The sequence below is a fragment of the Thrips palmi genome, unplaced genomic scaffold (genome assembly GCF_012932325.1).
Source record: "Thrips palmi isolate BJ-2018 unplaced genomic scaffold, TpBJ-2018v1 HiC_scaffold_10, whole genome shotgun sequence".
NCBI lineage: Eukaryota > Metazoa > Arthropoda > Insecta > Thysanoptera > Thripidae > Thrips > Thrips palmi.
The window spans coordinates 17,046,062-17,056,966 of record NW_023144621.1 but is presented as its reverse complement, the minus strand read 5'-3'; the positions used below and the strand labels follow the sequence as shown (position 1 = coordinate 17,056,966).

General features: G+C 56.1%; 1 protein-coding gene and 1 long non-coding RNA gene across 2 annotated transcripts; one reads left to right on the top strand and one right to left on the bottom strand.

The window, feature by feature from the left end:
- The first annotated feature begins 3,169 nt into the window (after positions 1-3,169).
- Positions 3,170-8,741, top strand: LOC117654470 (U-scoloptoxin(01)-Er1a-like). Its single transcript, XM_034401130.1, has 4 exons — positions 3,170-3,346; positions 6,555-6,656; positions 8,023-8,154; positions 8,401-8,741. Exons 2-4 carry the CDS (start codon positions 6,585-6,587, stop codon positions 8,578-8,580), a joined length of 384 nt encoding a protein of 127 aa, XP_034257021.1. The 5' UTR covers positions 3,170-3,346; positions 6,555-6,584; the 3' UTR covers positions 8,581-8,741.
- LOC117654471 lies at positions 8,739-10,602 on the bottom strand. Its single transcript, XR_004588315.1, has 2 exons — positions 9,871-10,602; positions 8,739-9,525 (listed from the first exon to the last, which is right to left on the bottom strand). It is a non-coding gene; the product is annotated as an uncharacterized LOC117654471 (long non-coding RNA).
- Between the last annotated feature and the right edge of the window lie 303 nt (positions 10,603-10,905).

The window sequence follows — 10,905 nt, the reverse complement described above, 5'->3', positions numbered from 1 at the left end:
GACCGACACATCCCAAACAGGCAAAGTGACGTGTGACCCCACCATTGGATTCCCCGTTCGGAGAGCAATCCATTGGTGGGGTCTCACGTTCGGTTCGAGTCCCGTTTAGCGACTCTGGAGCTCAAAACGCGTCTCGGATTCTTGCCGCCTCCGCCGGTCTTCTGGCCCACTGGTTCTTTCGATTCGTTCGGAACTCTGGAACTGGAGTAGCCAGTGTCGGTGCGAGGAGGCTGGCCGTGCACCGCCTTGCCATTTTTGGTGCTGGCATTCGGGGCTCATCTCGATGGCTTATCTTAATGGATGTCATGCACGAGGCACAACGAGGCACAGCCGGGCACGGCCGGGCACCCAAGAGACAATCAAAGGTCAAAGCCACAGCGTCGTTACTAGAGGCGCCCCGTCAACCCGTCAAGGGGAGGCCGACGGTCTTTTGGGGCTCGAGGGCCGCCTCTCGGGTCGCCGGCAGGCTCGCTCTGTCTCTCTCACACCCAGGGAAGCCCTGTCAGGGAGAGAGAGAGGGAACGACGGAAGGCGACGCGTCGCAACGGAAATGGTCACAAGGAAACAGACAGAGTGGCCGCCTCGAACTAACCACAGCCGGGCATGGTCATCCTGGAGGCCTCCCAGCGCCAGTACGGGTCAGAATGCCGTTTGCGGGCGTTGCCAAAATTGACAAACCGATTTTCAGCACATTGTGGACCGTTTTGATCACTTTGCGAACTGTGCCCCAACAAGGCAGATTCGCCTCCGTACGAGGCAGCGAGGTCTAAGCCATTGCCCGTGAGGGGCATCCGCCTCGGATCGAGTCGCATTAGCGATGCTGTCGGCTCCAAAACGCGTCTTTCAGAGCATTTGGCCGCCTCCAACTTCGCGTCTTCTTCGCACTGAGGCGCCCATGGCACTGCGTAGACGGCATGCCATAGTGGCAGCCTGTGCTCCGTTTGAGGGAGGGCACTTGCCGCCTCGGATCGCAGTGGAAATGCCTTAGAAGTCGCCCGTCTGTCCACATTACCTGATGACTGGCGTGTCCCTTGCGGTTAGCAGCAGTGCTCGGCTTATGGGCTCACCGGACCCCCGACTCTCTCAGGCTCCGTACCCTCGCACCTGCACGCGACCCCTGAGTCAAAACGCGACTCCATTTGGTCGCGGCCCAGTGGGACGCGGAGGGCAGCCTTCGGCCGTGCACTTTTAGAATCCGCGGCAAGTGACACAGGCTCACGGCATTGGAGCATCTAGTTTGCGGCGAGTTCGGTCCCACATCCCCCGACTAGTGGGCCACCGAGACCGGCTGGAGGCCGCCAAATTAGCCCCCGTTCTTCAGCTCCGAGTCCCCGCTATGCGGACTTCCCCCGACTTCCCCACCACTTCGCCTTGAGTTCCCCGGTTCCCCCGAGTACCCCTGGTTACCACCGGAGCTCAACGCGCCGGCTTGCCTGGCCCTCAGTTTGTCAGGGGTGCGCGGAGGCAGACCACAGGCAGGTGACTTTCTCGAAGAACACACCGACGGTCCCAGTGCAGCAGGCGTGCCACCCGCATTAGGGCATGCTGTCATTTGTCGCCGCGGTGTTGGCACCACCCATTACACGCCGGCCGACTGACCACGTGGGTTGGTCAACCTGATGAGCCAAGAGGCATGCGACAGGGCGAAAGATTAGCCGGTAGTTCTTAGGAATCTGTGAATCCTCCGTGACCCATTCCGTCTGTCGCGGCTCTAAACACTCATCGCGACTCCCACCAGGTGTGGCCGCACTGTGAGTTTGAATCTGGCCCGTTAGGGAAGGCGGACCATCTGGAAGGGCAAGGTCCCGAAGATGACGTCGTCGGGGTCAAGGTCGCCGCCGTCCTCGTCAAGGCCGTTCTCACACGCCTCGCGTCTTTTTGTCCCGCTTTTTGCCCCGTGCAGCTCTACCGGGATGAAAGGGTGCTTGATGAGGTCGTGTCGGCCGCATCATTGAAAGTGGTGCGACATTTGGCGCGTCGTGAGAGAGAGAGGGGGGGGGAGCTGGACCGTCATCGCCGTGGACGCGCTCGCCGCTTGGACACATTTTGCCCGCCAAGCGACGCGATGGTACGCGAAGCTAGTAACCTTTCGCCGCGGAGCCCCGCAGGGAATTCCCTACGTGGCCGCGAGGCACCCGCCCCGCCCCGTACCGCGCGCAGGCGGCCAAAACTCTAGACGCGCTTCGAGCTCCCGAGTAGCTAAAAAGGACTCGAACCGAGCGTGTGACCCCCCACCAATGGATTTCTCGTTCGGAGAGCAATCAATTGGTGGGGGTCACACCACACGTTCGATTCGAGTCCAGGATTTGGCCGCCTCCACCGGTCCTCTGGTCCACTGTGCGCCTGCGCCATATGGCGTATATACGCAGACTCGCGAACGCCCTCAGCGGCTGAACACATTATCCAGAGGAAGGAACCCTTCGTGATCCTCGATGTTCGGTTTTATTTCTGTCCAAATCGATTGCGTCGATTTTGTTAGCCCAGCTCCACCACCTACAAAAATGGTTCGGCCAGTTTTGTGAGAAATGCCGGCTACCTGTCGAAAGCAGTTGGAACCGGGCTGCTGTGGGAACGCGACCTGCAAACGTATGTGGCGGGGCCCGTTGCCAAAAACGGGGAACTCGGCAGGGCGTGGATTACTGCACAGTCCTCTCTGGTTCACAGCCCGTAGAGTGTGCACGAATACTTTTAAAAAAAGTAAATTTACAGGAAGAAATCTAGGAAATTCAGATATTTACAGAAGACCAGTGGAGGCGGCCAAAACTCCAGACGCGTTTTGAGTTCCAGAGTCGGTAATTGTGACTCGAACCGAACGTTTGACCCCACCAATGGATTGTTCTCCAAACGAGGAATCCGTTGGTGGGGTCGCACGCTCGATTCGAGTCCTGTTCAGCAACTCTCGAGCTCAAAACGCGTCTAGAGTTTTGACCGCCTCCACCGGTCTTCTGGTCCACTGTGGGGGGTCAGCCAATGGGAGAGGACCCTTGTTCGCGCGCGAAATTCAAACCGCGGCGCGCTTGGTGCCTTGTCGGGGTGGGGGTCCAGCGTGGGGCGCCGGGCAGTGCGTGCGTCCCCTCCTCGTGGCGCCTGGCCCAGGCTGGCCCATGCTGCTGGCCCGGCTATAAAGGCAGCCACAACAATACTCGGCAAACACTTTGCTGCCGCCCGTAGCACCGCCAGTGTGTCTGTGTGTGCATGTGCGCGCGTGTGTGTGTGTGTGTGTGCGTGCGTCTGAGTGTGTGCGAGTGTAGGTGTCCTGCTCCCCTGGATTATACAGTGCTGATGACAGTCGCTGATTTTGTGTTCGGCCATTGGGATTTGCACCGCAGTTCGTCTTAACGCGCAAGTAAGTGCAAGTAGAGTCCCAAGTGCAAGTAGAGTCCCAAGTAGAATTCCAAGTGGAAGTGGAGTTCCAAGTGCAAGCAGTCTGTCGAGCGACACCACCGCCACCTCTATTCTTAAACTTCTAACGTAAATTTTATTTTGTGCGAAAGTGCACCTTTGGGGGACCAGTGTTGACCAGAATTTCGTGAACTTTGTCGCTCGAGCTCACGTGATTTTGGGGTGTTTTTCATTAGCGAGTTACGAACACTATTGAGTGTTTTTGTGTTTTTCGGTTTTGAACATGAAGACGAGGGTTTCCTCCCTCGAGTTGAAGCCTCCCAGCCGAGGTCCCCCCTGGCCTGGTCCGTCATCGGCCGGCCAAGAACTGCATTTGCATCCTGGAAGCTGAAAATAATGAGCTGAACGCGCCCCTAGCAATTACCCGCCCAATCCCTGCTAGACAGAAAAAAAACATCAACGCGTTGAATTTGGAAAGGGAAGTCCGTGGCACATGGCCTCGGGAACAATGTAGTGTCGGCATTATGATGATTAGCCCAGTGGCTGCCGGTGGCGATGCTGGGGCCATGGGCATGGGCCATGAGACTTTCGGAGGCTCTCGGAAGAAGACTGCATACAATACACTGTGCGGCCGGCGCGTCGGTCAGAGAGGAGCTCCCCGCAGGATTACATAATTGATTTTCCACGATCACCTCCAGGTAAAAAACAAACAAAAAAACACTGACAGAAATTATAGGAAGTTCTTGTCGTGCGTTGGGTTTAAAAACGAAGTGACTCGTGAGAGATTACGATGAGTGAAACGACTCTTCGTGAAGGCCTTATACCGTTTTCAAAATGTTAAAATTTGGTTCAATTTTAAAAACAAAAGTGTTTTTGTCGCGAGTAAGGGTTCTGAAATATTATTCAAATACTAAAACGCGTTGTGTGGTCTTTTTATTCTTTCTGGTCCTTCTCCATTACCAGTCGATTCGTAGTAAAATTGAGAACTTCCCCATACTCTCTAAAAAGCAGGTTTGCCTTTTTTTTTTGTTAGACATACGATTTGTTGGAGTGTGCTTTTGTTTTGTTAAATGAGGCAGATGGTGCCCTCTGCTCGACCCTCGGCCCTAGGCGCCCTAGACCACGTCCTACACGGCCTGGGCCAGGCCTGCGCCGGGCTGCGCGAGCCTCACTGTTGCGCCAAAACAAACAATGGGCCACCAATAATTGGACCAAATTGGACCAATCGCAGCACGCGACTTGCAGCCAGGATGGGGAACTGTCGACACAGGGATTAAGGAACAGGGTCATACGTTCCTAGCTCGTTTCTTCCCCTCGACCAAACACAGTGGGCCAGAAAACAGGTGAAGCGGCGGCCAAAACTGCAGACGCGTTTTGAGCTCCAGAGTCGCTAAACTGGACTCGAACCGAGTGACCCCACCAATGGATTCCTCGGTCGGAGAGCAATCCATTAGTGGGGTCACACGTCCTGTTCGAAACCAATTTAGCGACTCTGGAGCTCAAAACGTTGTCTGCAGTTTTGGCCCCCTCCACCGGTCTTCTGGCCCACTGTGCGCCGGTGGTAATGTCGTTCGTCCGAGCAAGGCTGCCACTCTTTTTTTGTCTGTCTTCTGCTCGATGGCATCGTTGCTTGCGATGGGCGGAGCAGGCATGGCAGGCCGAGACGACGCAACGATAGTTCCCTTTTTGCCCACCCTCGGTCGGCCGAGGCCTTGGCGCTGTCCTCGCATTCAAAACTTGGAGGTGCAACGCATAAACAGGCGAATTAGCCCCCGGCCTCCGCCCGTTTCCATTCCGCTGGGCCTTTGGTTTCCCCCGATGCCGCCGCCGGACCGCTGCGCGCGGCGCTTCGATCCATCATGACTGTCACTACACTGGTACTGGTGCAACCGCGGGCCGCAAATTGGACTCGGCCGTTCTCCAATCGTCGCTTGTCACGACCGTTTATTGTTTCTTTCCTGCCAAGTTCCGTGTGTTGCCCAAGCCGCCCTTCGCCGCTCTTTCATTGTAGTGTAGGAGACGGCGGCGGTGCTGGCGGTGCCGCAACGGGGGATGCAGATGGACAGAGACAGAGTCCATCGGCCCGTTTACCGCCATCAAGATGCCCGCCGGACCCCTGCCTTTGTTTTAGGCTGCCAGAAAAGTGGGCGAATCGATCTCTCGATCTGCCTGCCTTCCAGCATGCTTCCAAGCGCGCGACCTCTCGACACCTGTTAAATAATCAATTAGAAGACCGGTCAGGTTAAGCTTAGTATAGGAGTGAAGCGCATTCTCGCAAACATGCCGCCAGTCCAATATGCTTCAATAATAGGTAAAATTTTGTTTACCATTCGATTATTTTAACCGACACAGTACACAGGAAATTATAAATGCACAAATTTTCCAAAGACGGATAAAATTTGAATGAATGAATGAATGAATGAATGAATGAATGAATGAATGAATGAATGAATGAATGAATGAAATGAATGATGAATGAATGAATGAATGAATGAATGAATGAATAATTGGCGGCCGTTTGAAGGGCCGAAGGAACGATTGGTGCGTGCCGACGCAGTGCCGGCACATGCATTCTGCGCATGATCGTCCATTAGCCCTACAATGGTGGTGCCTCTCACGTAACCTCACGCAAGAGAGTCCGCGCTGCGCTGCTCTAGGAATGCCGCATGACGTAATGACTTATTTTCACTGCGACAGATCGAGAGCTCGATCCCTGGGTCGTGACCCGTCCCGTCCCGCACTTAGAGGAACTAGGGGTCTCCGGGGCGGGCCTGGGGGATCTCTCCGGGGCATCTCTGTAGACCCCGGAGTCTCCAGAGTGGCTCCAGCAATTAGCGGGCCATAACCAGGCCTTCGGCTATCGCCCATTGCCGGACATTGCGGAACGGGCTTCGATTGCCGGCCGAGTTTTGCGACCGCCCCGACCACCCGCGTCACTTTGCGGTGTTGTTTGGCGGTTTGCCCTGACGCACAGTGGGCCAGAGGACCAGTGCAGGCGGCCAAAAATCTAGACGCGTTTTGAGCTCCAGAGTCGCTCGAACCGTACATGTGACCCAAGCAATGAGTTCCTCGTGCGGAGAGCGACCCATTGGTGGGGTCACACGTTCGGTTCGAGTCCTATTTAGCGACTCTGGAGCTCAAAACGCGTCTGGAGCTTTGGCCGCCTCCACCGATCTTCTGGCCCACTGTGACGTTTGCTGTTGTGATTGCAGGGTTGGCCGCAGCGGAGCAGCGCCTCCACCATGGAGCCGCAGTGGAGGTTCTGGACGGCGGCCTTGGCCGCGCTCGCCACCCTGGTCGCCGTCATCCTCGCCGTGAGTAGCAGGACCCGGCTTCCAATACCGGCGGCGGCGGTTTAGTTTTCTCTTTGTTCGGCGCGCCGCATGCGTGACGCCGATCGGTCTCTCTCGCACCCATGCGGGACGCCGACCTGTTGATCGATGCAAGGCGAGACAGAGACACGCAGTCGCAACAGCGGCAACGCATCCCGTTGCAGAGCGCTACCAGAGCACTGCAAAGCCAGCGACAATGGGGCAGCCTCCCTTCCGGGCAGTTTGACACCGGCAGGCACCTGTCTCTCTCGCACTCGTGGGGGTCGCCCGGCCTGGAGTGTGTGAGACAGACAGGCCTCCCACTCGCGGAATCGGTCTGCCGGCGGTCTAGACCTCTGGCTCGGCCGCCCCCTCCCCCTTTCCCACAGCCAGAGGTGGCAATAGCGATATGCCCATTGTCTGGTGTTTCCCCGCACGCGCGGTCCGCGTGGCGCGCCGTGGCACGCCGTGCCACGCCCCACCCGCTCCAGTCCGCGACCGCCGAGTCGAACCAGTCACTAGTCACATTATCGCAGACATTTCGCCCTGGAGAAAAAAAAGAACAAAACCTGAACAAGTCGTTGAGTTTCGAAACGGCAAAGCAAGTGCGTGCGTGCGTGCGTGCGGTTGCACCCTATAGAGTCCTGCCACACGCCCGATGATGACATAAACTGCAGAAACCATTCCAGTCGAATCGAAAAATTAAAGTTGTCACTACCTCGTTACAATTTTTTCACCAAAATTTTTAACAGTCTGTAACCAAAATTTTTGAAGTGTGAGGACGCCATTTTTCATGATGCTCCCCATCTAGCCAAAAAAATATATAAAAATTGAGATACTCACTAGTATTATGTGTTCTCACGTTGGCTTTCATCTTTTTTAGCTTTGATCATTGATTTCCAAGTCGCTGCGCTCGGCCAAGCATCTCCGAGCAGCGCCTGCGGCGCCACGCTCGCCTCCGCGCCGCGACCCAGGCCTGCAGGCCTGCCCGGGCCCCGACGAGAGAGTGCATGTTTCTCATGTCGGCTCATGACAACACAGTGCCCCACACAGTTCTGCAACCCGCTAGGGCCAGTCTGGGTGGATTCCCACCTAAAGGCATTAATTTCCCCAACAGCCAGGGCGGGGCGGGGCGGGGCGGCGCGGACTGTGTGAATTACTTGCCTCATACTGGCTCCATACGCCGCGCGCGCTGAACGACTGGAGCGCGACAACTGACGACGCGTACTCGCAAAAAAAGAGTACTTACTGACTGAGAGGCCTTAAACAAACCGTTCCAGTGAATGCATAACGCGCCCGTTCCGTCTGCCACATCCTCTTCATCGGTAATAAACTTGTCGCAAAAAGTGAGTTACCTCCACTTTTTCAGCAAATGGAGGACGACATGATGACCAGCGGCCCCGTCGAGTACCCGACCTACCACGAAGTGCCTCGCGGACTCAGCTTCAAGTGCAGGGACCGAGGGCCTGGGTACTACGCGGACCCGGAGACGCAGTGCCAGGTAAGCCGACTCACTGTGGGGAGGCGGCTAACTCTAGACGCGTTTTGAGCTCCAGAGTCGATATATTGGACTCGGACCGGGCGTGTGACCCCTCCAAAGGATTGCTCTCTGAACGGGGAATCCATTGGTGGGGTCACACGCTCGTTTCGAGTCCCGTTCGGCGACCATGGAGCTCAAAACGCGTCCGGAGTTTTGGCCGCCTGCACCGGTCTTCTGGCCCACTGTGCGGCTAATAACTGATTGCAGGTGTGGCACTGGTGCTTGCCCTCGGGGCAGCTCTTCAGCTTCCTGTGCCCCAACGGCACCGTCTTCAACCAGGCCGTGCGGGTGTGCGACTGGTGGTTCAACGTGGACTGCCCGCACAGCCCGGACCTCTACTCCATCAACAACGACCTCTACAAGGACAAGGATGGCAACTACATCTAGAGCAAACCCAAGACTCGAAATCATGTTTTTCATTAGGAAGTTTCATTGAAAAAACAAAGGCTCCCTCCGGAATGATTGATTCCCTGAAAGTGGATCAACTGCTCACTCTTATTTTTTGTGTATTATGGAGCAGGTAAAAAATGTAATAATTGACAGAATTCAACTTCGTATTTATTGTATGGCTGAGTTTTCAGGGGGGAGAGAACAACTACGGGCAAAAATAGACTATCTGGGTGTCTGGGATGACACAGAGAAACATAAATTTATTGTTACTAGCTTATTGTCGAAGAATTTGCCATTCGCATCAGATAAATTCGTAGAAATTTCAAGGAGTTTTGGATACAATAATTGGCCGAACTTTAGGTGAATCTGAATTGGACACTTCACTGGACAATGAAATTGCTCGAAAAAAACAACCGTATGGACGAAAATCAACGTCTATTCTAGTGATGTAAATCACGTAATAGTTTTAAGCTGAATTTGTATTTTTCTATGTGTATTTATAAAGATATTAAAGTAAATAAATATTTTACCACCAAAAGCCCCTTTGAAAGTGAATGCACGCCACGCGAACACGGAGTCCACTGCGCACCAGGACGGGGCCGCCGACAGCGTAGGCAACCCATTCGACAGCCGGGGCCTCAGAGCGGCCTTAAAGTTTCATTGTAGTGCTGCGTGGCCGCCTATGGCTGCCTATGGCTGCCCCTACACACGGGATGCTTGACCTTCGGCCATCGAATTGTCCGTCACGGCGTACAAGTCCTCCCTGCGTGCTGGAGGGAAGGCGTAAGGTAGGTCCGTCCTCGCCGGCTGCATGCGCTGCACCTCGGACTGCTCGAGCAGATCTTCTGCCGCGTCCCCTCCCCCTTCCACTCCTCCTCTTTCTTCACCTTTTCTCTTGGTCCGGTCGCTGTCGGAAGAACAGAGGCAGTACGTGCTCTCACACTGCAAGCAAACGCAGAGGCCACCTCAGTACAGGCAGGACAGACACTCGGAGTTGTTTGCAAAAATGCTGTTTACCCTCGCGCAAAAAATAATCTTTTCGGAGAAGTGCAAGCAGCTTTTTGACGGAAATAATTCCGAAAACTTGGAAAAGTGCTTAAGAAATTTTTGGCGTACAAGGTCCGGAAAAGAGGTCAACATTAGGAATATCGACTACTAATAGCGTAACAAGTAAGTGCCGGGGTCTTCGGGCATGGCATGACTCGTGAAGTCCTCGGCTGCATGAATGCACTGGTAAAACAAAGGCATAAAAATTGCGCCCTTTAAGGGGCTACAGCGTGCACGTACCGACGCATCGACGCACTCCGCGAAGGAGCAGGCAAACAGGGAGGTGCAGCAGTTCCCCTCGCTGGCCGGGGTGTCGGCGGCGCTGCCGGTGTCGGCGCCGAAACACGTGCAATCAGCGCAACCGGCGCAATCGCAGCAACCGGTGCAATCACCGCAATCGCCGCAGGTTCCGCAGTCGCAGTCGCCGCAGTCGCAGGACCCGCAGTCGCAATCGCTCATGGCGGACTTGGTGGACTTGGTGAACTTGGCCTTGACGCGCGCGCTGCCGCCGGCAAGAGCGTCACACTCGTTGCGATAGGTTATGGCGGGCCGTCCCGTCCCGTCCAGGCGTCGCGCGTCCGGCGTAGCCTGGCGTAGCCCCCTCCAAGGTTGGCGGTTGGGGCCCGACTGCTGTGTTTTGTTTGTGCGGGTCGTGCGTGGCGTGGCAGTGGCGTGGCGCTAGCTGGAGGCACTCGCTCCTGCCCGCCCGACCCGGCACCTCCCGGCAGACTGATTCCGAAGAGGTGGTTTGTCGCTGCCTCTCTCTCGTACTCCTGGGGCGCCCCTTGGGGGTGTGGGAAGAGCAGCGGCAGTGTTCGGATTCAAACTACAGCGGTGTGCGTCGCTCTGTCTCTCTCGCACCCCTGCGGGACGCCCCTTCCGTGCGAGAGGGATGGAGCGACGAAGCACTTTCGGAATCGGCCTGCAGAGGTCCCTCACCCGAACCCGAAATAGTAGGCGGGACGGGAGAGAAGGAGGGGAGGGGGCGCCAGCTGAGACGTCTCTTTGCCCCGGATGGATGGGCAGGCAACCCGCGCGTGCCTTGGCGCTGTCTCTCTCGCACTCAATGGTGGGCCCGTTGGGGTGCGAGAGAGACAGCGCGGCTGGGAATCGTAGGAATCGGCCTGCAGGCGCCACGGACGGTGCGACGCGGCGGCGCCAGTGGCCTTGCCGGCCTTGCGCAGCGCGATCGATGGGAAACTGACAAATAAGAGCAACGCATGCGCGCGAGGAGGACCAACATTTTTGGAACGGACTTTGCGGGTGTGAATGAGA